The following is a 25,312-nucleotide window of genomic DNA, read 5'->3' on the forward strand; positions in this document are numbered from 1 at the left end:
TGTGTCCATGGGTTTATGCATATACGCATACAAATTCTTTTAGTTGATCTCTTCCTACCCACAGAGCCCCCCCTCCCCCCCACCCCCGCTTTCCCTCTCTCTGAGGTTCCCCTTCTGTTCCATGATTACCTGATTTGAATCCTCGCTCTAGCTCTTTCTAGCTGGGTGGCCTTAGGCAAGTTACTTGTCCTCCCTGTGCCTCACAGTCTTCATCTAAAATGTGGATAGTGCTCACCTGTAAAGTTAGGTACGTGCCAGCACTTAGGACAATAAGCTACTGTTACTGTTTGCCCATTTTTCAGTTTGTGTGTTGGACTTCTTTAGGTGGACATGATGAAGAAGGTAAGGTGAGAGATATCCAGAAAAAGTAACAGTATAAACAAAGGCATAAAGGAACATCGGGTGTCATGCTAGCTCCTGCATTTGAACCTTTCCAATAGTTTCATGTGTTTTAGTGAATGAAGAACAAGAAAATTTTCATGTGTTGTTTTCCACTTCATGAAACCTATTTAAACCAAACAGAAAAAATAGCCTTGACAAGTCATCAACATGAAGTTTTCTTGGTCTATGTATGACACTCTACTCCTGGGTCTAACACCTCCCAGGCTGTGATGTTTTTCACCTCTAATGAGGTGATAGATATTAGGCACGGTAAGGTATGGCTACATTTGTCCCAGAATTCTATGGGCCCCAGCCTCTGGATCTCAAAATGCAAATTACCAGCACAAAGGGAAATGCTCTAATGTTCTTCTCAATGTTGGGTGATACTAAATATAAACACAATACCAGGAATTTTATGGATGGTCAACAGGAACCTCAGAGCTCATCTAGTTCAACCACTTCATTCACAGAGAAGGCTTTCTAACCTATGGAGTTTAGAGGTCTTCTATGTAATTTGTTTTTTAAATTTTTAAACTCAACCCCGGGTTGATGGATCAGCAAAAGATGGAGGAGCCACAAGTACTCTGCTCCATACAGCCCAGACATGGTGTCCTAGAATGATTTAAGGCATATTATGAAGGTGGAATTCCATAGCACATATTTGAGAACCATTTGTCTAATGACAATCGGCCACCTCTTCGTCCCCTCACCAATATCCCAAGCCCTGTTCTCAGAGCTTTGCCTTACTGAAGTCACCCAACACTACTTAGCATTTCTGGGTCTCAGTTCCTCATATGTAAAACAAGAGCATTGTTTTAAAAGATGCCTTCCAGCTCTACCTGGTTTGGCTCCGTGAATGGAGCTGAATGGAGGTTCGGCCTACAGACTGAAGGGTCCTGGGTTGGATTCTGGTCAAGGGCACATGCCTGGGTTTTGGGCTGGATCCCCAGTAGGGGGAGGGGAGGGGTGCAGGAGGCAGCCGATCAATGATTCTCTCTCATCATTGATATTTTTATCTCTCTCCCTCTCCCTTTCTCTTTGAAATCAATAAAAATATTTTTAAAATAAAATAAAAGATGCCTTCCAGAACAAACATTTCATGATCCCATTTACAGAACTATATATTGACTCAAATAACATACTTTCCTTAGACAGAGTATTTTACAACCACAGAAAATCACCACCCCCATAATTACTATTATTGAAAAATAGCCCAAGGGATCAGCAAAATTCTCAGCCTGACAGAGGTTCCAGCTCAGGGCTCCTGATTTCCAGACCTTGGTGAGCCAGGTACACTCAGAATGGGTCCAGCCTCAAAAATCAAAATACAGGTACTAACTTAGGCAAGAAGGGATTTAAAAGATCAGCTTGTTCAAGTTTAGAATGAAAACTTTTCAATATTTCTGAACTTTCAAAGCTACTTTTAATATCATCTTCTCTGTGATGTCTTCCCAAGCTGCTGCAGTCCCTGATCTCTCTCCATGATACCACAGTTGTTAGTGGCTAGATCTGTGGTTTTCACCTCTACTTGCTCATTAGAATTCTCTGCTTGAGGGAAAAAATTCCTATGGCCTATGTACCCATCCTCATAGATTCTGATTTAATTGTCCTTGAGGTCCTTTAATTGTTCTATCTTAAAAACTCCCCAGATGAGCCTAGTGTGTCTCCAAAATTGACTGCCACTATTCTAGATGAATTTCTCCAAAGTGGAGTGCATAATTCATCTGCATGCTGAAAAAAATTAGAATTAATTTTTATATTTTATCTCATTCTTTTTAATTTCTTTTAATTTCTATCTTTGAGTATATACCTTTATATTAGTACATTTGTAACAGATTGGTACAATAGTAAATATATAATTTATAAATGAATACATATTTATCTGGTGTGCATTCTAAAACAAGGGTTTTCTGATAGTACATTCTCCAAAGTTTGAATCAAAATAGTGCATTGGGTAAGTAGCTGTTCCTATTAAGTAGGCATTTCTTTAATTATAGTCTTTGTCTGCGCTTAGCTAACTTCTATATTGTTATTTGCCTTTCATTTGTGCCCCAAAAGTAGGTTGTAAATGCCTTTAAGGCAAAGACTGTTTTCTACTTTTTACTATTCTCCATATTTCTTGGCATGTTATGTGACCCATGGCTGTTCAACTTTGAGCAAGACTTAGTTTCCTACTCAAGAAATATTGATAATAACAGTACTAACTTCATAGCATCATTATGAGGATTAAATCTGAGACAACTCAAACCTAGTCCCTCACATATATTATGGACTCAATGAATGGGAGCTATTTTATTGCTTGTTTATTGTATTGAATTCTTGTATTCCACACATACGAAATGCCAGGTACCATGCTAGAAAATGAGGGGGGAAAAGTATATAATACATGGTTCCCCTTTAAGGAACTCATAGTCTAACAACAATAACAACAACCCCACATAATAGATGCTCAGATTGACATATGTATACAGCACTATGAGAATATAGCTAAGGCACTAGAAAAAAATCAATCACTCCCTTAGCTATATTCTCATAGTGTTGTATACATAGTGCCTCAAAGCATAAATAGGAGCTTTCCTGTAGATAAGGAAGAGGCATATGCTTGGAAGAATACTATAAACAAATGTATGGAGCACCGGTTCTCAAAGTGTAGTCTGGGGAACCATGGGAATCCCTGAAACCATTTCAGTTGGTCCATTGGGTAAAAATAATGACCATAATAATACTAGCATACTATCTGCTTTTTCCCCTTTGTATTCTTTCACAAAAGTATAGTGGCATTTTCCAGAAGCTATATGACTTGTGATATTCAGCAGATTAAATGTAGAAACAGTTATGAGAATCCAGTTGTCTTCCATCAAAGAGATTTGTAAAAATGCAAAACAAAGTCTCTCTTTTCACTAAGTTTCTCTGTTTTGAAAAATATAGTTTTTAATAAGAATATGTTATGTCAGCATGTAATGGGTTTAATATTATTTTTAAATAAGTTAATGAATATTTTAGAATATTTTTAATATCTCAATTATTTCTAATATGGTAAATATCAAAATATATATTATATACCTCTTGTTAATATATGAAACCATCATAAGCAAAATCTCTTTGAGGTCCTCAAAATTTTTTTAAGTAAAGGGTCCTGAGACCACTAACATAAAAACATAAGATTGCATGGTGTGTAAGGAATAAATGAATAAATGAATACATGTAGTTTGCTGCCTCCAGTTCTTTTTGGAAGTAGTCAGGGTATAAATTATAAATATATACATCACAGATTCATACACAATGAATATGATTATCATATCCTCTCAGCCCATGAATAACATAAAATACACCAGTATGCAGAAAGGGTTAATCTGAATTTATTGGTAATTTTTGGAAAGGAGGAGGGAGCAGATATAGTTTACCCAGTGAAAGTCATCGCATATAAATTTGCAAACTAAAATACTCCCTGGGCTGAGGTCATGATTTAATTTTAGCAAGTAGGGTAAAAATGTTTGGGTAGGTATTTATATTGCGCAGTGGACTGAGCTGAAGATAGGTTTGACAGTGGAAACAGTGATACAACCTTTATTATTTTCAATGCAAAAAAAATGAACTATTAATGTGATGTTCTGGTTGAGAATTTAAACTCTCAAAAAAATCTGGAAATTCAAAGTCATGGTACCCATAGCAACCATAACTCTGCCCCCTTGCATGCCCAGTGTGGAGTATTTTGTATTGCAGTACATGCTGTGAAATCTATGCCTAAATGTGCTATATAGCAGAGTTACAGTTGCTGTGGGAACTGTAACTTTGAATTGCCTGCCTTTTGTGTCATTAAACTTTCAGCTGAAGTATTGCATTAAAGGAATTTTTTTTTCTGCTGCTGCATTTCCTCATTTAAAAAAATTGATTGCGTATATATTTTTAAAGGACGTAAATGATGTTAGAACTAAATGGAAGGATAATACGTTCTTATTTCCGAGATATATGCACTGATATCATTAGTGAATTACATTTACATATATCAACCTGCAATAACAAGTCATAAAATAATCCTCTATTATATAGCACCTTTAATCCTGAAGGGTCCCTTCATGCATATAGGCACACAGTAACCGAACCACCTTGGACGAGACAACTCAATAAATATTTAACATCATCCAACAAAATGATACAGTGCTTTAGGATAAGCAGTAGGGAAGAAAAGCACTCTCATCCAGTGGTTGAGGACACAAACCAAGGAGTGGGGAATCTCACGCTCCATTCTTACTTTTATGATAACATTGTCTCTCTCCTTCATCTTGAGTCAATGAGTTGAATCCCTCACAACTCTGGGTATTCCATTTTCTGTACCTGTTTACTGAGGAAGTATTTCTAGGACTAATGTCAAGAAAAGACTTCTAAAGATCTTTTGGTTGTGTCTACTACTCCCAACCAAGGAGTGTACCTACATATTCAAGAACAGGCAACTTCTTACTCCAAATTTCTACTGCAAAAGGCAAAATAGTAAATATTTTAGGCTTTTAGGGTCTCTGTCAGAACTACTCAGCTCTGCCATTTTAGCCATAGACAATACATAAGTGAATGAGCCTAGGTGAAGTCCAATAAAATTTATTATGGACACTGAAATTTGAATTTCATATAATTTTTATATATCTCAAAATATTTTAAATTAAATCTTTATTATTGAAATTACTACATATGTCCCCCTTTTATTCCTCATTGACCCCTTCTAGCCTGCCCCGCCCCAGGCATTCACCACCTTATTGTCTGTGTCCATGGGTTAGGCATATATGCAGTGGTTCTCAACCTTCTGGCCCTTTAAATATAGTTCCTCATGTTGTGACCCAACCATAAAATTATTTTCGTTGCTACTTCATAACTGTAATGTTGCTACTGTTATGAAACGTAATGTAAATATCTGATATGCAGGATGGTCTTAGGCGACCCTTGTGAAAGGGTCTTTCGACCGCCAAAGGGGTCGCGACCCACAGGTTGAGAACCGCTGCATATATGCATACAAGTTTTTTCATTGATCTCCTTCCACCCACCCACCTATCCTCCTCCACCTCCCTCTGAGATTCCACAGAAAATATTATTCTTCTAGTGACTTTATTCAACCATTTAAAATGTAAAACACATTCTTAACTCATGGGTTGCACAAAAATGAGTGGTAGGCTATATAGTATGCCACTCCAGCTCTAGAGAAATTTGGGTTGCATGTTGGACTCAGGCTACCTTTAGACAGAGGTGTGCTTCTAAATATTTAACTAGTTCCCACCCCCCACAAAAAAACTATGTAATTATTTGTTTGTATAGGTCTAGATGTGTATATATGTCTGTATACATATATATGTGTGGTATGTAAGTTCATTATATACTTTGCTAATACACAGGAAGTGCAAACAAATGTACAAAATAATATAATATGCAACATTCTTCACTGTAAATTTAATATAGCCAATCTGTTTTCATTGAGTGGTTTTCTTAACTATTTTCTGAACTCTTGTATCTATAGCTAAACTATAATTGCAATTTACAAATGAGTGTAGTTCCATCTTGAATGTTAGTTGTTATTTTCATTTATATTAAGGAGTAAGATGAAAGTGAAAAGACAAAGACGTATCCCAGAACATCACCTCCTTTGTCAATGACATGAGCTACCTCTTTGCTGAATCAGATAATAACTTTCAAATATTTTCTCAATGTTTTGTACTATTCACAATATAATTGACTACAGACTTGGCACAATTTAAGTTTAACGTATATATTCGTCAGGGCTCGCCAAAGACACAGAACCAACAGGCTCCCATGATTTATGAAGTCTAAGATGTCCCAACATATGTAGTTGGTTCCCAGGAGACCCAGCAGAGCTGATGCGTATTTCCAGTCTGAGTCCAAAGGCCTAAGAACCAGGAGAGCCTATGTTGTAAGTTCTAGTCTAAAAGCTGGCCGGCTTGAAACCATAGAGAGCCAATGTTTGAACCTGGCTGGTATGACTCAGTTGGATGAGCGTTGTCCCATTCACCAGGAGGTCACCAGTTCGATTCCCGGTCAGGGCACATGCCTGGGTTGTGGGCTCGATCTGATCACCAGTAGGGACATACAGGAGGCAGTCGATTGATGTTTCTCTCTCATCCATGTTTCTATCGCTCTCTTCCTCTCTCTCTCTAAAATCAATAAAAACATATTTTTTAAAAAGCCAATGTTTGAGCATGATTTCAAAGGCCAGAATAAAAAGTCCATGTCCCCGATCAATTAGTCAGGCAGGAGTTTCCTCTTACTCAGACTTTTGTTTTATTCAGGCCTTCAACTGATTGGATGAGGCCCACACACGGGGCCAGTCAAGCTGACACATAAAATTAACCATCACAATTTACAATATTAACATTTTCTCCATCACTTTCTTAAGTCTAAGCAATCAACAATACAATAAATCAAGCACTGATTTGTAATGTTTGCTGAGTTCCAGGGTCTAAACACTCCCACCACAGCAAATTTCAAGCTACCAATGTAATGCCAATGGACATTGGTTGGGAAGAGATGTGGAATAGCACACGTTATATTGTGCTGCAATCATAAAAATACAAAAGGTCAACATAACCTCAAAAGTACAGATATAGTAAAATAATTAGAAAGTGATATGTTTTGAATATGTTTTTAATTCATTTAATTGCAACTTTATATAATTTAATGTTTAATAATGGATGTGTTTAATAGCCAGCTTGCAAAATTGCTGGTAAGGCCATAAGAGCTGGTTTTAGCACCGTCTGAGAAAGGCATTGTGTAAGCCCTGAGTGAGGCTATCTGGTCACCTACCCTCTTTGTGAAAAGCTTGCCCAATTTCATTTTGGCTAAAGCTTATTGAAGATGAGAACAGAAAACAACCTCACTATTCTTCTTGGTAGTATTTTTCCTCTGAAGTACTCAAATCTCTTTACACCCTCAGTGAATTACTGCATCTACATATTTCAACCTGTAATAACAAGTCATAAAATTATCAGTCTGTGTCATGGCAAAATGTAGGTGGAAGCAGCCTAGGGACTTGCTGGCGCTTCCATGGTTTTGGTTGATGACCTAGCACAGGGGGTGGGGGCGGGGGGGGGGGGCGGGGCGGAAGGGGGGCTGCCACTACTGGTACACAGATGACCAGTCTGGATAATTTTGCCACAATTATCTGAGAAATTTCAACAAAGCCAGAATTAGGGTTTGAGTCCTGCAGGTAATTATAGCCATGGACAAGGAGACATAGAAAATCAGTGAAGAATGGTCCCCTTGACTTTTGGTCTAGTGATTTACCTACCCTACCCACTCTGCTTCTAAGTAATGAGTTACTTAATGCTCGTCAAGTAATTTAAGATATAAATCACCAAACACAAGGCATCATTAATGTCCATTTGAAACTGCACAGAGAAAGTTTTAGTGGGCAGTATATGAGTCCCCCAGTGGAGCCAAGACTTTATGTCTGTACATTTCTTGTCTTCTTTTCTAAAAATCAGGTATGGCAAGATGTTTTCATAACCTCAGATGGCTGGGACCCCTGTTTTAGAAATGATCTAAGATAGCTATTCACAGCAATCCCCCAGCTGGGGGTCAATTTGATCAAATTCTTTATTAATGTATGGGTCACAAATGAGTCTGAAGAACAAGAAGGGCTTAGGTCACCACCACCCTTTCCCCCAGCACCTCCCCACCTGACGTGGGATGCCATGGCATTCTGCATATAGGGACAAGGTCACAATTTAGTCAAGTCACATCTACACCATTGCAGTGCATGCAATTTTTAAAAAGTAGAAAAAAGGAGAAAAGCTTAGTTATTCCTAAACTAAATAACCCATAAATGTCAAGGGCACTTGAAGGTAATGAATTGTTAAATTAAAGGGTGTTTGGGTGTTATTTGTGATTAGGGCGAGGGAGTGGGACTTGGCTTTAATTTACAAACAAATTAGAAAAATAAATAAATAGACTCAGCATTGCTATTGTAACTGGAAATGGCTTGGGAAGATTTAATCCAACTCCCCTGAGAATACTTGATTAATCTCAGACCTGGGAGGAAAATCAAGATAAGATAGGAAGTCTCCATCTCTAAGGGCAGAGGAACTTGGGGCCTCCGGTGCCCACAAAGGGCATCACATGACCCCTCAGGGGATCCATTTCTCTGAGTTCCCTGCTTCTCTCCTGGTTCTGGCCTCAAGTCCATGAGAAATCTGTCCCAAGCTACCGGCCTTTACTGCCTGGCCCTGAGTTGGAGACCTAACCCCCAGGATAGCCTAGAGATGAGACAAATAGGAGCCCCAAATTTAAGATGTAGCTCAACCTTTGACCACTAGAGGTCTCCTGAAAAGCAGTGACCCGTATAACCCGGTTTATCCTTCAAACCAATAGACTTGTTGCACTAAGACTTGGCAAGCCTGCTCTGCTGGAGGCCGCCTTATGAATAACGCTACCCACCCCCTCACTATGGCGCCAGGCTTGCCAGGGGGAGGAGACTAGGCGGTGGCTGACCCTCAGAAAGGGCTGGCTTTTCAATCCACGAATCAGTCTCAGCTTCTGGGGCTACCCTACTCGAACCCCATTTCTTGACCGAGCAGAACGAGAGAGAGCTCCTAACTCGAGGTCCCCAGGTGGGCATTGCGGAGTCCCACGGCCTTCCAACACGCGATAGGCTAGCCAAGGGACCAACGTGCAGAATCACCTAGCATCAGATCCACCAGCAGGCCAGAATCCTCTCCCGCCCGCCCGCCCCCCCCATCCTCCCCCGCTTCGCCCCTCTCTCATTCCTCCCCGCCCTCCTTTGCCTCGGGGTCGCCAAAGTGATCCGAGTTTAACCAGTGGAAGGAGATAAGGGAATCATTCACCTGCCCTGTTCTGATCCATGCGGTATTTTCTGGAAAAATTAGAGGCTTGTAGCTGGAAGAAGAAAGAAAAAAAAGGGGGGGAGGGGTGAACGAGGGGGAGCAAAAAAGGAAACAGCCAGGTTGAATTCCCAGTCTTTATCAAGCAATTCGCTCACCAATGACAGAGCGCTGCAGTGGCAGATTCGAGCCACATGCGGTAGTGTGTAGCAATTAGTAGATAAAATGCTGACTAAAGTGCTAAAACATGAAGTATTATTGTAGCCAAGGTCAAAAATGCTTCAGTTGTCTTTTGCAATTTGGGGGAGGGGGAGGCCCAGAGGTTCGCAGAGAGGTTTGGATTTTGGAAATGGTCGCCTTCTTTCTTCAAACTGTACTTTTTTTTTTTTTTATGGTCCTGTTTATTATAGTCCAAGCTGCCTAATTATGTCACTGCTGGTTTTTGCAACTAACTTAATCCTCCTGATCCTTTATGAAACGATTCATGGACACTGAATAATGAGTCCACCGTTCCCTTGGCCCCTAGAGGGGTGAGACTGATTTTTAATTTTTTTATCTTTTAAAAACCACATAGCTGAAAAGAGTGGGGTTTTTGGCTAGCTAAGCAGCAGGAATATATATATGTAGGTATAGGTTCCTGTGTTTCAATATAAGAGCCCAGAAATAGTGGATCATATAAACATACACTGCTCCCCCCACCACCACTCTTTTATACACAGTGAGTCCCAGCCTCAAGCTTTTTTTTTTTTTATAGATAAATAGAGCAGTTGCTTTCATGATTATAACTGTCCTGAATGGATTGTCTCCTTACAACATTCAATCTGTTTATGAGTATTTACTTTACATTAGCCCAGGGACCCTGCACGGCAGGAGTTTGCCTCTATTCCCCTGGGTGTCGGTGTCTCAAGACTTACATCTGCTCTGTGATTGATGGAGCCTTGAATCCACGTTATTACTCTCTCACAAGCAGAAATCAAACAGGCTATTAACTACATTACTTCAAAGAACTGTTTCAGTACAATCTCCTTATCTTAATTGAAAGTTTCTTTGTATGGATATTTGCTACACAGATAATTTACAGGTGCCTATCAAGCATCATACTAAAGGGGTAAAATAAAAGGGGGCTTTTTGGTGAGTTTTTTTTTGTAAACGCACACCACGGTGATCTATGATTTTAAAAGCCATTCACAGTATTGGACCCGAGGTTTGATTTATTACATTTTATTATGTTCATGGGGATGGTGGTGATGGTGCTGTAAAAAGAGAGGGGAGACACCCCTGTGATTCAATTTTGAAATTTACCATTCATCTGATTGCAAGACTGCAGATTTCAAACATATTCAGACCTAGATCCCTGCAATTGTTAACATCACAAAAACCTTATCGGGAGTTTGCGAGAAGAGAGATTACGCAGCATGCAGCCTAGTTCAGCGCCTACCTTGAGCAGACATAGAAACAGGGTTGCTAATTAGATAAAGTCCCTTACAGATGCTTAAAGACTTATAGCACCACAAACAGTAGAAGTTGCTTAGATGCTGTAAAGAGCTGTGTATTTTTTGAGAGATTTAATATACAATTGAGGGATACCCTCAGGCATTCTGTTGAGGTTTCCTGCACAAATGCTGCTGCATTGGTCATACAGGAAACTGACTCAGAGTCGATCTTATATATGATCTTGTCAAAATACTGCAACTCAAGTTTTTTAATATAGGATTACTTGAACTGAATATATGTATTTATGCTAACACGACAGACTAACTGAAGCCTTAGGCATCTCTCATGTATTTAAAAAAAATATGTAAAATGCCCCTCAGTCAAGTCCATTCATATGTTAAAAAAATGAACAAAATGGGTTATTCTAATCAAATGTCTGCAGTATGCATCATAAAGTTAAAAAGAGAGAGAGCAGAGCGGGAGAGCTGTAATTTCTCTTTATAACCCATGTTTATAAAATAGAAAGATCAGATGAAATTTCAAGGAAGATAATTAAAGAGTGATGTGCAAGTCATAATTTGGCTAATGGAAAAGCTGGGAGACTGTGAATTGTTATATTGTCCTCCTTCATGATGCAGAGTTGTGATATTACTTTAAATTATTAAAATAGTTTTCGACATCTTTCAGAATCCGGCTGTTTGGCATGGGCTTTTATTACTTATTGTAATTGGAGGATCTGCCATTTTCTTCCGTTTATCTCTGTGTGTATAGGAACGAGATAGATCTTGCCTTTTATTACTTCCCCATGTTCTGAATCAAAAATGTGGTTTAGATAATGTTAAGTGCCCTAATTCTTACTGCAGCGGACGCAGACGTTATGAAAAGGCATAAAAATACACACAGAGGGTCTTTCCACCTCAAGTCAACTGAATATTTGTGCTCTGCCGGGTGCATTAACTTCAGCCATGTGAATATAATTTTCATTAAAGTAATCCTGTTTCAACTAGATGCTGTGACTAGAGGTGAAACGTTGCGAAAGCGTTAAAAATAGCTTACTAGTAATTTCAACATCCTGTAATTTTATCACAGATCAAGTTTCAACTGTCATACTATACAGACCTTATTCCCCATATAGTACATGTTTACTTTTTTAGCACGCCAGACCCACTTTGGAAAGATTGGTGCCAATATAATAAAATCATCGGGGGTGGGGGGTGCTGGAAGGAGTGGGAGGAGAGCGGGGGAGCGGGTGGGGGAGCGCGGGGGAAGCGAGTACACCATTTTACATCAACACTGCGAAAATGCAATCTAGGCTGGCGGAGGACCGGCAGCTGGGTCGGAGCGAGCGAGCGAGGGCTTTGCAGTCTCTGCCTGTTCCTTGTTCTGTCGCTCTTAAGTTTCTCTGTGTTTGCATAATAGCCGTGCATGCAAACCTCGCAATTCTCCAGGGCTCCAGAACAATAAATATACACATTTAAAGCCTTTATTGTCTTACGGTTCATGCCCCCGGTTTTCAACAGCTTAATTTCTGGTGGTATTTAACTAGTTGGCAAATGGATTTTTTTTTTTTCAGTTTCAAACTATTATTGAGGAAGCTCCCCCTCCCTCTTTTGGCGGGGGAGGGAGTGGGGGTGGGGTAGGAGTCGGTATATTATTCCTGTAGCGCTGGGTTATATAAACACATTATCATTTGAGAGCGCCCTTGGCGTCCATCAGCATTGTAAACACGTACTAGTGTATATACTTCAAAATTAAAGAATGCACATGCAGAACCGGGAGCCTGAATTCATATTCCGAGCAGACTCGCTGCTCGCATTTATTGATTTATCATGCATCGTTTATTGTTCCAGTCCCTAAATGCAGTCTCTGTCCGTTCAATATTGTTGGCAAAATCCTGAGATGTGTGTGCATTGCTCACTTGTCTTTCTGGTCTTTTTATTTATTTATTTTATGCTGAGTTTTTTTTTTTTTTTGCGAAGCGAACAAATGCATTAATATTTATATGTTTATATAATCGATAACCCACTTTCCCCTTCCATGTAAATAGGCATCAAAAGATAATTTAACAGATTAGTTCTCGAAAACATGGCAGTGAGGAAGCGTAATTTAACTATCAAACAAATCTACATGTCTAATAACAGCAAATCTGCTAAGGAGCATTAGAAAGAGGAGCAGCGCCCCGGAATCTCTGCAGGAAATGTTCTTTATATTAGACATATACAAGCAGGTCCTGTCAGATGCACAGCGGAGCTCGTCAACTCTCGTCTCCTCCAAAAATCTCATCAGCCGACACCCATAGACAAGGGAGATGGGGCAGAGGGAGATCTCATCTTCACACAGTTTTGGGGTGGATTTTATTTTTACAGACCTTCCTATATGTTTTTTGCCTTGATCCATCCGCTTCCCGCCGAGATCGGACGGAGCCTTTCTCCCGGTTATGAATTTGATCAACGTACATTTGGAGGGAATCCTACACAGTTCTGACAGGAGCTTAAAATTGAGTCGTCAGAGAAATATTAGGACATATTTTCAATCATTTTGGTGCCGAAGGGGAGGCAAGAACTCAGTTTTATATTGAGACATTACGCCGGCTGAAGACAGAGAATGTTTTTCCCTGCCAGGACCTGATGCAATCCATTCAAGCCAACAAGTTTGGAGAGAATGTTGAGTTCAATCAATTCAGAACGTCGAGATGGAGCCCAACTCACTCCAGGTATTTCGCTCTCCTCCGCTCCTCCGATCCCGGCACCCCCCGGAACCCCCCAGCCCCCCAGCTCACCCACACCTCTACACCCACCCACACCCCCCACAAACTTTTCACCAAACTTTTACCCTCTGCATCCCCCCAAATCATTTTTATTGTTTAAAAAAATCCCTGCACTGATCATACATACATAATGTAATTTTACCGCCTCCGATGGAGAGGTAGGGAGAGGTGGCGGTGGGGGGACCCGGAGGTTTTTAAAAAAATTTTTTTTTAAGGGAAGCAGAAAATTTGTGGGCTCTATTATTTTTACACCCAGCTTTATATCTGATGGCTCTTCTGTATTAAGAGTGTGGATGTCTGTGTGTAAATGTGTCTGGAAATAGATGTTTGTGCTCTGATGGCTACATTATTTATTTGGTGCTTTTTTTTTTTTCCCCCTGCAGTGGGTCGGCTCACCGTGTGGCTTGCACGGACCTTACATTTTCTACAAGGCTTTTCAATTCCACCTTGAAGGCAAACCAAGAATTTTGTCCCTTGGCGACTTTTTCTTTGTAAGATGTACGCCAAAGGATCCGATTTGCATAGCGGAGCTCCAGCTGTTGTGGGAAGAGAGGACCAGCCGGCAACTTTTATCCAGCTCTAAACTTTATTTCCTCCCAGAAGATACTCCCCAGGGCAGAAATAGCGACCATGGCGAGGTGGTAAACTTATATCTCCCTCTCTTCTTTCTTTATTATTTCCCCCTCGTAATGCTTATTACAGGGCAAGCTTGAAAATACTGTATTCACTTCTGCAGGCGAGCAGGATCGACTCCTTTTTTAAAGGGGTAGCGCCACTAGCTGGGGCTCGAGTATTTTGCCATTGTCAGAGTTTGGCTGTCAGCTTTACAAAGAGGATCCAACTGCTGATTTTAGTCAAGATCAGATAACTTGTTCGAGAAGGGTTTTGTTCAAGGATGTGTGTGTGTGTGTGTGTGTGTGTGTGTGTGTGTGTGTGTTCGTTCGCTTTCCTGCTACTGCTCCCTGAACATCACAAGCTTTTTATATATATATATATAATTTTTTTTTTTTTTTTTGCCTTTTGAAAACGTACCTTCGCGTCTGGCTCGGTCGGGGCTGGGTGGGTTTCTTTCGGTGGGTTTCGATATTGTTCAGGTTTTTTTTTTTTTTTTTTTTTGTAAGTAAGTATTTGATATGTTTAAGAGGGCGGAAATTACGAAATGGAGGCAGAGTGAGATCAAAAGCTATTGAGTTGGCAAAGACGTGTTGAATAAAGTGATAAATGACAGGTACTGGAATAATACATTCAAATAACTTGCAGATCTGCCCGGGCGGATTTCAAAGCGGTCGTGTAACCGGCACAAACACGTTAAGCATTAACAACTATCTCTCGCCCCCACCCCCTCCCCCTCGGTCAAGCCATTTGATGTTCTGGTTTCCAATTACTCCACGCCAAGTGGACGTCTTCCAGCGCAATCTGTGGGGATGTGTGGGACGGGGACCGGGAAGGGCAGGGCAGAGGGGTGTGTACTCGCCCACTGGCCCCGTGGGCTCGGCGTCCTCGGTGCCCAGACGGCGCTCCCGGGGAGGGTGCGGAGGGCCGAGCCTCCCCGGCACGTTTCTGGGCGGCCGCGGGGGCGCTCGCCGCGCTCCCGGGAGAACGCCGAGGTGAGCCCGCTGTCACCGGGCGCCGGGGCGGTCGCCTCCCTCCGGCTCTGTCCTTTGCTCTGTGCCCGCAGTTCTGCGAGCTCCCCTTGTCAGCTGACCGACCTCCGCGCCCTGGTACCTACCGGGGGAACTATTTTGGGGAGTGTGTGCCCACGGTGCGGCGGGGAGGAGGGGCGCAGCGCCGCCTGGCAAGGCTTTGTGTTGCCCAGGCGAGAGCAGGGTAATCAAACTGAGACTTTTGAGGCCAGCTAGCTCTGTGCCAGGCTCTCGAGCTTTCGAGGTAGGTGTAAGGATCTTTTTGTTAAATGAATGGTTCCCCGTGTAACTCCGCCCGGAGCTGGGAGCTGCCTGCCAGTCCTTCCAGAATTCCGTGGTCGGATGGAGTGGATGGTACTTTTGGCATCGCCAGTCCACTCCCTCTCCCCAGGATCGAATTACCCATCAGTGGGCATTGCCGGTTAATTACCGGAGTTCCTCAAGAACGTTCGCCCTCCGAGATCTGCCTCTTCGGAATAAGCCCGCCTCTCTCTCAGAACACCTCCCCCTGTCCCCCCCCCCCCCCGCCCTCCAGGGCCAGCTTAGGGGTTTTAAATGTTCACGTTTCCCGACGTCTGCCTGCAGTTTTATAAAGGTGTTGTTTGCAAATGCTGTGAAAAATCCTGCAACCTACCAACAGGTTGAGCTCTTTCCCCCTCCCGAGGTCTAGCTCGACCCCTCCCCCGACCCAACTTTCCTGCGCAGCTGTCTTCCTCCTCCCCCGCCCCCCCCTCCTGATTTCTTATTTGCTTTTCAAATTTATTACTTCAACATGGCCTGTGATCTGGAAAAGGGAAGGATTAAATATCCAGAAAAGAGCTGGTGCCTAATAGACTTCTGACTAAACCCAGAAGGAAATTATTCAGTGTTTTATGGGATATTTTGTGGTCACTTTTTTTTTTATTTTTGAATTGAAATTGGAAAAAATTTTAAAGACCCCACTTGGCCCGGTTTTAATTTCTGTTGGTGTAATTAAATAGTGAATTCTGATTTAAGAATAAAAGCCAATAATTTTAGTGGAAGGTTGCATCTGTTAGAACTGCTGATATTGAATAGATGTATTTTTAAATACAAGGTTTTAAAAAAAAATGTTCATTATGGGAAAATGAAAGTGAACCATTGTAATGATCTGTGTATTTTGTTACTGCTATATAAGCCATACCTGAGAAAATTAATCTTGCCATTTAAAAGTAAACTCTAGGGGATTTGGGGAGGGAGATGGCTCTATTTATAATCCTCAGCTGCATATACATCGTCTAATATTATGCATGATTTGTTTTTTAATGCTAACACGGCTGGTAATTAGCTGTATGATTATACTTGTATATTTCATTAGGACTTGGGCTGATGTCATTGTGAATTATTCAGCCATATTAAAACAATTTTCAATTGAGATAATGACACGCCTCAAAATTATGCAAATGCAGGCTGCATTGTGCAAAATAATTATGACAAATGTAAAGCAGGTAGAAAGTTTCCCAATGCAGATCGGTTTTCCACCCGGGTGATGTCATTTTCCCCCTGGCCTAAGTTAGTCATTCATTAGCAGAATAGCAGCAGCAGCCGCCTCTGGAGGAGAGCCTACAGAAACCAGCACTTACTGCTGGCACCTAGAGGGGGCAACAGGGCCCTCTCATTAAGAAATTTGCTTTGTTTTCACTTACTCCATTAACTTGTTTATATACAGTGAAATGATTTTTATTATGGATTTTGAATAGTTTTGAATGATGCATTTGCCATTTGCAATGTATAACTGAAAGAGAAAGGTTTCTTGGTGATGTGCATTGTTACTTGGAGAGAATGTTCAGCACATTTAATCAGCCAGTACAGTTTATTTTAAGTAACCAAATGGAGGTTAATAATTTCCTGATTGAGCTGACATCAGCATCCATTTCGAAAGGACAGCCAGGACTCAGTATGCTTTTTTGGCTTACGAGAACCAGTCTGTCTTTTTATGATTTCTTGAAGTGTAAATACGTCAGTTCTAAAAGCAGGAAAATTGTCATTGTGCAGAGATGACAAATAGCATCCCTGTGTGCTTTGCTATGATCGGCAAAGGGCTTTTCTGACGGCTATTTTCTTACTGACCTTTGTAATAGTTGTATGAGGCTGGATAGGCAGGATTGTGTTTGCCCATTTTACAGATGTAGACAAAAGCTTGCGGAGTTCATATGGTTTGTCAAAGGTTGCCGGGCTAGAAACTAGGCCTTTTAAAGCTTTAGGGCTGGTTTATTTTTCCACTGAAACCAGAGCTTGAGTACATCAGATTATGTTCTAGAAGTGCGTACTAATGTGAACAATTTCTTAAACATTTTGAACTATGACTGGTTAATCAGCTTTGCCAAAGGTCACCAGATGTTTAGGTGGCAGAACCATTTTTAATCTATAAAGTTCAGCTAATTCTAGCCAGTGGTCTATAACAAGAACAGTTACATTTTAATAACACTATTAATAACCATTAATACTTTATTATTGGTTTTAATAATTATGATAATGAGTTGCGTGCTTATATACATTGCTGCCTTCTTTTACTTCCAGAAAGAGTCACATCTTGATTCTGCAACTTACTATTTATATGATTATTGAATAATCATAAACACTCTGAACCTCAGTTTTTTCAGCAACAAAATGGGAGCAATAATCAGGTTGACTGGATTGTTGTGAGTATGAAGAGGCGTCGTATTGGCAAAAGTACTATATACACTGTAAATTCCTTAAATAAATAGAAAAGAGTTATGATTATGGTGACCTTTATTCTAGATATTCTTAATTTATAAACAATAAACATAATAATATTTATGTCTATGTGGAGTTTCCTGGGCCTAATCATGTTTTAAATGATCATGAAAGTGAATAGCAAAGCCATATGCAAGAGTGAAGTGTCTTCAGTAATTACCCACAATTGCCACATTCAGCCAGTAGCTCTTTAGAGGAGGAAAATGGCAAAGTAGGCGGGTAATTGGTTCTGTTACTGGGTATAACTTCTGATTACATTCATTTTCAAATTGCCAAGTGCTTGATCTATTGGCAATATACCCTCTTAAAATAGGTGGATGTGCAAGCATGGATTTCAGCCTGACAGTCCATGGCTGAATTCTGCAACGTTTCTGGTAATCTGCAACAGTGAGTGTACATGAGTAAACTAATGATGTCCGGGAGTCAAGATCAAGCACATCTGGGCATTATAGATTCTGGCACACAGGCAGGATTTCTAAAAGTGGTTTGATTCTCAGCCTCACCATGGGTTAAAAACAGTTTAAAATGCATACTCTGGAGCCAGCTATTGAAATTAACTCAAAGCCCTGGCTGAGTAATTCAGTTGGTTAGAGCATCATCCCCATATGCCAAGGTTGTGGGTTTGATCCCCCATCAGGGTACATACAAGGATCAACCAATGGATCCATAAATAAGTAGGACAAATTGATGTCTGTCTGTCTGTCTCTCTCTCTCTCTCTCTCTCTCTCTCTCCCCCCCCTTCCTCTCTCTCTCTCCAACTAAATTTAAAAATTAAAAAAAATAAATTTACTCAATTAGAATCTCTGGAATTGGGGTCCAGGATTCTGCTTTTTAAACAGTTTCACTCTAGCTGTGTGATCTTGGGCAAATTTTAAACTTCCTGTGCCTCAGTTTTCTCTTCTATAAAATGGGAATATAGTACCTACTTCTTAGGATTATTTGAAAGATTTAAACAAGTTAATACATGTAAAGTGCTTACAATGGAGGTTGGCACATAGTAGATTTTTCAATAATGTCATTATTATTTTCATTAACATTAGTGTTATTGTTATCATTGAAGTTTGAAATCACTACCACAGACCCTCCTAAAGAAAACTTTTCTCTGAAAGAATGGCATCAAGGTTAGTTTGCTAGAATATGTAGCTAATTCAGATCCCCCCAAATCAGGTTGGCTTTCACCTATATGGTGGGTTTAGTTGTGTTACCAAAATAAAAGGCTCCATAAGGATTTACATTTTAGTATTGATGAATGCTGACAACTGGATAGGCAGGATTTTAAAAAATATTGACTGATTGTATCACAACTGGGGTTAGGCAGACACATTCTGAAATCTAGGAGGTGCTGGATTGGCCTTGCTCTAAGTGTGAATGGTTATTCAGTCTCTGGTCTGTATCCATGTGACTGAGTTTTTAGAAATTTCTGAGCCTCTTCAGTGACCTCATTAGCCTTGGACATTTTCTTTAATTTGAGCCTCAGTTTCTTCTTCTTGAAAATGAATTCCATGATCTCTGCTTTGCTGAAAGAATCCTATATAATAAAAGGGCAATATGTAAATTGACCCTAAGGCAGAACGACTGGTGGCTATGACACACACTGACCACCAGGGGGCAGACGCTCAATGCAGGAGCTGCCCCCTGGTGGTCAGAGCACTCCCACAGAGGGAGCTCCACTCAGCCACAAGCTGGGCTGATGACTGCAAGTGCAGCAGTGGTGGCGGAAGCCTCTCCAGCCTCCTCCCCAGCCTTCACAGTGCTAAGGATGTCCGACAATGGCTTAGGCCCTAAGCCGCAGTTGGACACCCCCCAAGGGCTCCCAGGCTGCCAGAAGGATGCTGCCAGCTTAGGCCTTATCCCCCAGGGAGCAGGCCTAAGTCAGCAGGTGGACATCCCCCAAGGGGTCCCAGGCTGCAAGAGGACACAGGCCAAGCTAAGGCACCACCCCTCACACCCAGTGCACAAATTTTTATGCACTGGGCCTCTAGTTAGAAATAATAAAGATAGTACTTCTATAGGATAGCTCAGCAAATTATAGATGGAGCTATAATAGTTATTATTTACTTTCAGTAGTGATTTTAAGAGAAGGAATATATTTACTCTCTGACAGGCAGAGTCTTTAGTACTAGGGTGAGAACTAATGAGTTATATGGAGAGAATTTATTGGATAGTGACACGCATTAGCAGACTAATAATGCCTGAGGGTCAAATCTGGTCTACTCTCTGTTTTTGTAAATAAAGTTTTATTGGAACATAGTCAGACTCATTTGTTTATGTATTGTTTATAGCTGCTCTCAGACTACAGAGTCAGAGTTGAGTAGTTGTGACAGTGACCATATGGCCCACACAGTGGAAAATATTTACTATTTGGTCCCTTACAGAAAAAGTTTGCTGACCTACGGGGTTCATCCAAAATAAGGAATGTGACTGTGTACCTATTTCTCTTTCCTACTTGAGTTTGAAGCAAGATCCAGTAATTTAAGAAATAATTTAACATTACTATGTCAAAAACATTTACAAATACAAAACTGTATTTCAACATTGGGTCTAGGATGTTAACATATGAGAGTCAGTAGGCTAGTAAGAAGTTATATTTTGTATGATGAAGATCCTACCTCTAGCCAATGTTGGTATCATCTATCTTGAGTTAATAAACTACTTGTTGAATGCTCAGTGCTCTCCAAGTACAGAGACAGATGCAAAACAAAATATGTTCATCAATCTTGATAGAGAGATGAGTTTTTTAAAATGTAAAAACAATATAAGATGCTGTATCACACGTCGGTGAATTATGCTGATAATACAACCAGTATGCATCCAAAGGAAGACTCACTATCTGCATGTTTTTGGAAAAATAATGTATTTAGCTCCTCAGGTGTGGTTGAAGACCTAGTATGTGCAGGACTACAGGATATAGAGATAAAGGAGAATGTCCCCAGCCCTCAAAGAGCTCATAGCCTAGCCCCATGGATGATAGTGGTCACAGAAAAACTGTCAGACTCTTTGTGTTCCCTAGTTAAAGTGGGAGATTAACTAAAGTCACTATTTGTAGCCTTTCAAGGTCTTTCCGGAAACTAGGAAGCGATATCTTCATCTGTGAAGTCTCATTCATTCCATGCATATTTATAGAGCACCTAGTTTGTGCCAGAGCCTGTTCTAGGCCCTTGGGATACAGCAGTGATCAAGACAGACAGAAACCCATGCCCTCAGGGAGCTTACAGTTCCACTGTGGCTTTTAACCTCCCATGGACTGTGCATTGCATAAATGCTTGTCTGTGTTCTTTCCCTTTGCCTTCCCTATAGTGCTGTTCTCAGAAGCAGAGGGTTGTACCTTTTTAACTTCTTGGTCCCTCCACAGTATTCAGTGCTACTCACTGAGTATTTATTGAATGACTAACAAAATAATTAAAATGCCTTCTTTCCCACAGCCTGCTTTCTTTAAGTTTGGTCCAATTTTTTTTCTGGCAGGGGGTCTATGATCAGTCATTCATATGTGGGCCAGCTCCAGCACCCCATCTCACACTTTCCTTTTTTCTTTCTCTTCTAAAATCCATAGTCATTTTGCATCATGGGATGTGAAAAAAAAGTGAGAAGGTGGTTGTTGTTTTTCAGAAGCCTACCAGAGAAATTAGTAAATATTTGGGACTGAATGATCAGGCTAGAGCCAGCATCTCTCTCTCTCTCTCTCTCTCTCTCTCTCTCTCTCTCTCTCTCTGAGTGCTTTTCCAATCGCCAGCCATCAGCCCCTAAAATGTCAGGGCTTTGGGCTGGCAATCTATAAAAAGACTAGACTTTCGGGAAGAAGAGCCACTCCTCACCTGAGTGTTGGTTGGCAGTTCCTATGAGCCAGCATGTTCTTCAGACTGATGGCCTTAAACTGTTTGATAGTGAGACAAAATTGTAAGCAATAATCTCTCTTGACATTTAGAATGTCAGGCACATACTAAGGAAATGTTATTTTTATGAAGTACATGAGTCCATACATGTAAATACTTCGTTATTAATTATTAATAAAGCATACCATTGTTCATAGTGGCATCTAGTGATACATGACTCAAGCTCATTTATCAAAGTCTAGTTTCAACCAATATCCAGAATATAATTGCTCGAATCAAATGCATTTGCTTGTCATTTTTTTTTATAGCCAGGGTAGTTGGATATTTGCCATCTTCTACTCAGAATATTATTGTAGCTAGTGATTACCCGTTGGCTTGGCTTTTAAGGGAATTTAAAACAAATTTATCGATTGTTGGTTTAAGGATTCAATCGCCTCTCATAAATGTGGTCATGGATCCAGCATTTCTTGAAAACTCTGTTTCCATATATAACTCCCTCGCACAAGGATTGCTTTTTGCAGCCACACTGTGTTCTTCTCCATCTTGCTAGAGATTAGAACCAGGGTCTTAGCCTTCAGAGAGCATGGCTCACATCCTGGACTGTGAATGTCTGTATTGACAACACATTTCAAATGTGCAGATGATGATTATTATTGAAATGGTTCTTTAGAATCATGCTAATGGCATCAATCTCCCAGCACATACTTGCGTAAATTAATTCTGCTTTTAAAATCAGATGCACTGTTAGCAGCGTTAAAGATGGAGATTTGACATTTACCACCCAGGCGAGGATGGGTGGTTTAATTACATGAATTTTCTGTAGAATCTTTTTGGCTGCATAAATAGTCCTACAGTGCTGTGTGTCCTTGCCCAAGTGACCATCAAGCTCACAGTCCCATCTCCACCCATGTGCCATAGTGAGAAAAACAGGGGGTAGAGGCAACGTGTTGCTCGTCAATCTAGTGGCCCCACAAACATCTTTCCCCCTACCTTTTTCCGCTCTCATGACTCCAAGTACAGCCCAGCTGGGAAACACACCCCCTCCTCCCCACAGTTGAGTTCCAGCCCGATCAGTGGCACTAAACATTAAACTCTTGTCTTTGAGAATAATAGGCTTTGCTTTCTACACCCTCAAGCATGTTGAACTACTGTGCAGGCTGGAAAATAAAAATGTTCTAATTGTGTCTTTTAAATAAGCATAGGAGTGAATTAATTAGACCATATTTTGTCTTTAGTTGCTTAGTTACACAATAGTATTCCTGAGCACGAGTAAGATAAATTGGCTCTTTTTGTGCTGCCTGTCCCTTAATCATAATTATTGTATTGCTTAGGAGAGTAAAGCATACATAGATTTTGAATTTTTTATTAATAGTCAAAAATATGCATATGATATATAAAGTATATGCTGTTCAACCTGTTTTATATGCTTTTATGTGGGAAGAAGTTTTATTGTGGTGGTAACATTTGCATTAGTTGCTCAAAGATGTAGTTCTGGGAAATACATAATTGAAATGTTTTTGAATTGCTTTTTCTGGCCTTTTCAATCTTATTCAAAATAATAGTGCCTCCAGTCCTGGAGCAGTCATTCTCATTTGATTTAACATCTTTCTTTGCACTGCAGCGCCCAGTTTTAACCCTGCAAAGTCTAGACGAGGTTCTGTGTGAGTCATAGGCCTCATACATTACACCTTGTGTTTTGGGGCTCACACTGTCCAGGGTGAGGGGCATTGTGGGGGGGCCTCAGAGTGCCTATATCCCACAGACATTACTCCAGTGCCCTTTGCTCTTGGCACGCTTCCACATTCCTTGCAGAAGGCTCCAGGGTTAGAGATCATAAGAGTTTGTTTTAGCTTGTCTTCTGGGGTCTTTCAAAATAGGATGTTGCTACTGGAACTTGGGTTTCCAGCCCCCTACCCCCACCCGTCCACTCCACCAAGGAGGCCAGGAAGACTTGGACAGCTTGATATAGTTATTGAACAATGGGAGAGTCTGGCTTAAGACCCAGGGTGCATGCTGGGTAGATGTATGTGAAAATTGACCCCATTGTTCTGTTGTATTTGAAAAGCAAGTAAATTATTTACAGATATTTGCTAATTAAAGCACATGTTGTTTTACCAGCACAAAAGAACACTGTATAACTGGAGACAAAGAAGAACTAAGTGCGAATAATTTAAACTTGCTAATTCTGTATATTTTTTAAGGGAGGAATATGTTTTTAAATAAGTATATGTAGATATATGTTACAGTGGGTATATGTGTATACATATAGTGTGCGTGTGGGGGGGGAGGGGTGTTGGTTGGATTTTTTGTTGTTTTAGCCCCTATAAGGGAAGGCTTGTATGCTACAGAGATAACAGTCCAAATTACCATCCAGTTATTTGTCACTAGACCTGTCCCAACCCCCCAGTGGAGCACTGGAGATAGAAATCATTTTGACATAATACTCTCTTCTCTTTGGTCTGAGCTTTGCTTGCCATCATCTAGTGTGAGCTCAGCTCAGAGTACCATTGAAAAAAAGGAAACGAGTCAGATCTTGTACCAGAGAATAAACATCTCGTCACTCTTTATCTTGTCCTCAGGCTTTCCTCAATGCCAGGCCCAGTTTAGTTGTTTTTCTTCTCTGACTATCCAACTTGGGCTGGCTCTGTTCTGGTTGGAAATTTGCGTTGGAGAATGAAGACCACTGCCATGCACCAAGGCAGGGAAGGTTACTGCTAGCATTCTCTGAGATATCCTGGCTTGAAAGTCGGCGTATTCATGGGTGCAGTTGGTGCCTCTGGCTCTGCCATCTGCACAGGTACATTTGTTTTTAGGCATGAATGGCCAAAGATTGTTAATAAAGATGATCAAGAAGACTTGCCACGGTGGTCTGAGAAAAATGCTCTTGTCTAATTTGCCTTGGGCATCTTAATAGACTCTCATGATTTATAAGATCAGAGAGATGGAAGAGAATGGGTCCCTCCCCTTTATTTAATAGACACAGAGACTAATGTTGGACATGTGCTCAGAGCTAGTGAGTGACGATTAGAACTAGAACCCAGCACCTTCAGGCTTCTTTTAGTTCTTTATTTATTTATTCAGCATCTAGTTCTTAAAAGCCTCTATCCTGCTCTCTAGGAACTTGCGGTCACATTGGCAGTTGACTGATACACAGATAAATCAGTAATAATTCTGTGCACTTGTGTAATGAAATGTTTGAAGGGGCTCTTTGAATCCCATGACTCCCGCAGCAGGCACATGGTGCCTCTTGCACATTTTTCAAGAGAGGGTTCTCAGGCCCAGTCCTTCCTGAGCACCTTCTGTGTGCAGGCCAGCACTGGCCCTGGAGAGACAGAGGTGGGAAACCTGTCGGATCCTGCCTTCATGGAGCTGCCTTTGGGTGGGGAGCACACACATGATTAATCAAACTATCACAAATAAATGGTTGATTTTTGTGATGCGGTCATTGTGATGAAGAGAAAATACAGAGACCTAGGATGGGGTGTCTGATCTCGTTGGGAAGGTCTGTGGAGGCATTCTAGAAGAAACAATGTTTGAACTTAGGTCTAAAGACATTCTGGTGAAGATTGGGAAGAGGTCCTTTGGCGAGATGTGGAAGTGGGAGCCGTCTCCCTTCAGCATGATTTCTGGGCTGAGCCTAATCTTGGTGAATTCAGTAAACAGATCACAGATGCCTTCTGGCGC

General features: G+C 40.9%; 1 protein-coding gene across 2 annotated transcripts in view; it reads left to right on the forward strand.

Moving 5' to 3' along the window:
• Positions 1-12,887: 12,887 nt before the first annotated feature.
• ARID5B (AT-rich interaction domain 5B) overlaps positions 12,888-25,312 on the forward strand; it is a 176,266-nt gene continuing 163,841 nt past the window's right edge. The window contains exons 1-2 of one of the 2 annotated variants that reach the window (XM_006089711.3): positions 12,888-13,365; positions 13,803-14,057. In XM_006089711.3, coding sequence (XP_006089773.1) covers positions 13,345-13,365; positions 13,803-14,057 — 276 coding nt within the window. In that variant the 5' untranslated portion in view covers positions 12,888-13,344. The remainder of the gene's footprint in view (positions 13,366-13,802; positions 14,058-25,312) is intronic. The other variant, XM_023754609.1, reaches the window with a different exon arrangement.

Source organism: Myotis lucifugus, unplaced genomic scaffold (genome assembly GCF_000147115.1).
Source record: "Myotis lucifugus unplaced genomic scaffold, Myoluc2.0 scaffold_62, whole genome shotgun sequence".
NCBI lineage: Eukaryota > Metazoa > Chordata > Mammalia > Chiroptera > Vespertilionidae > Myotis > Myotis lucifugus.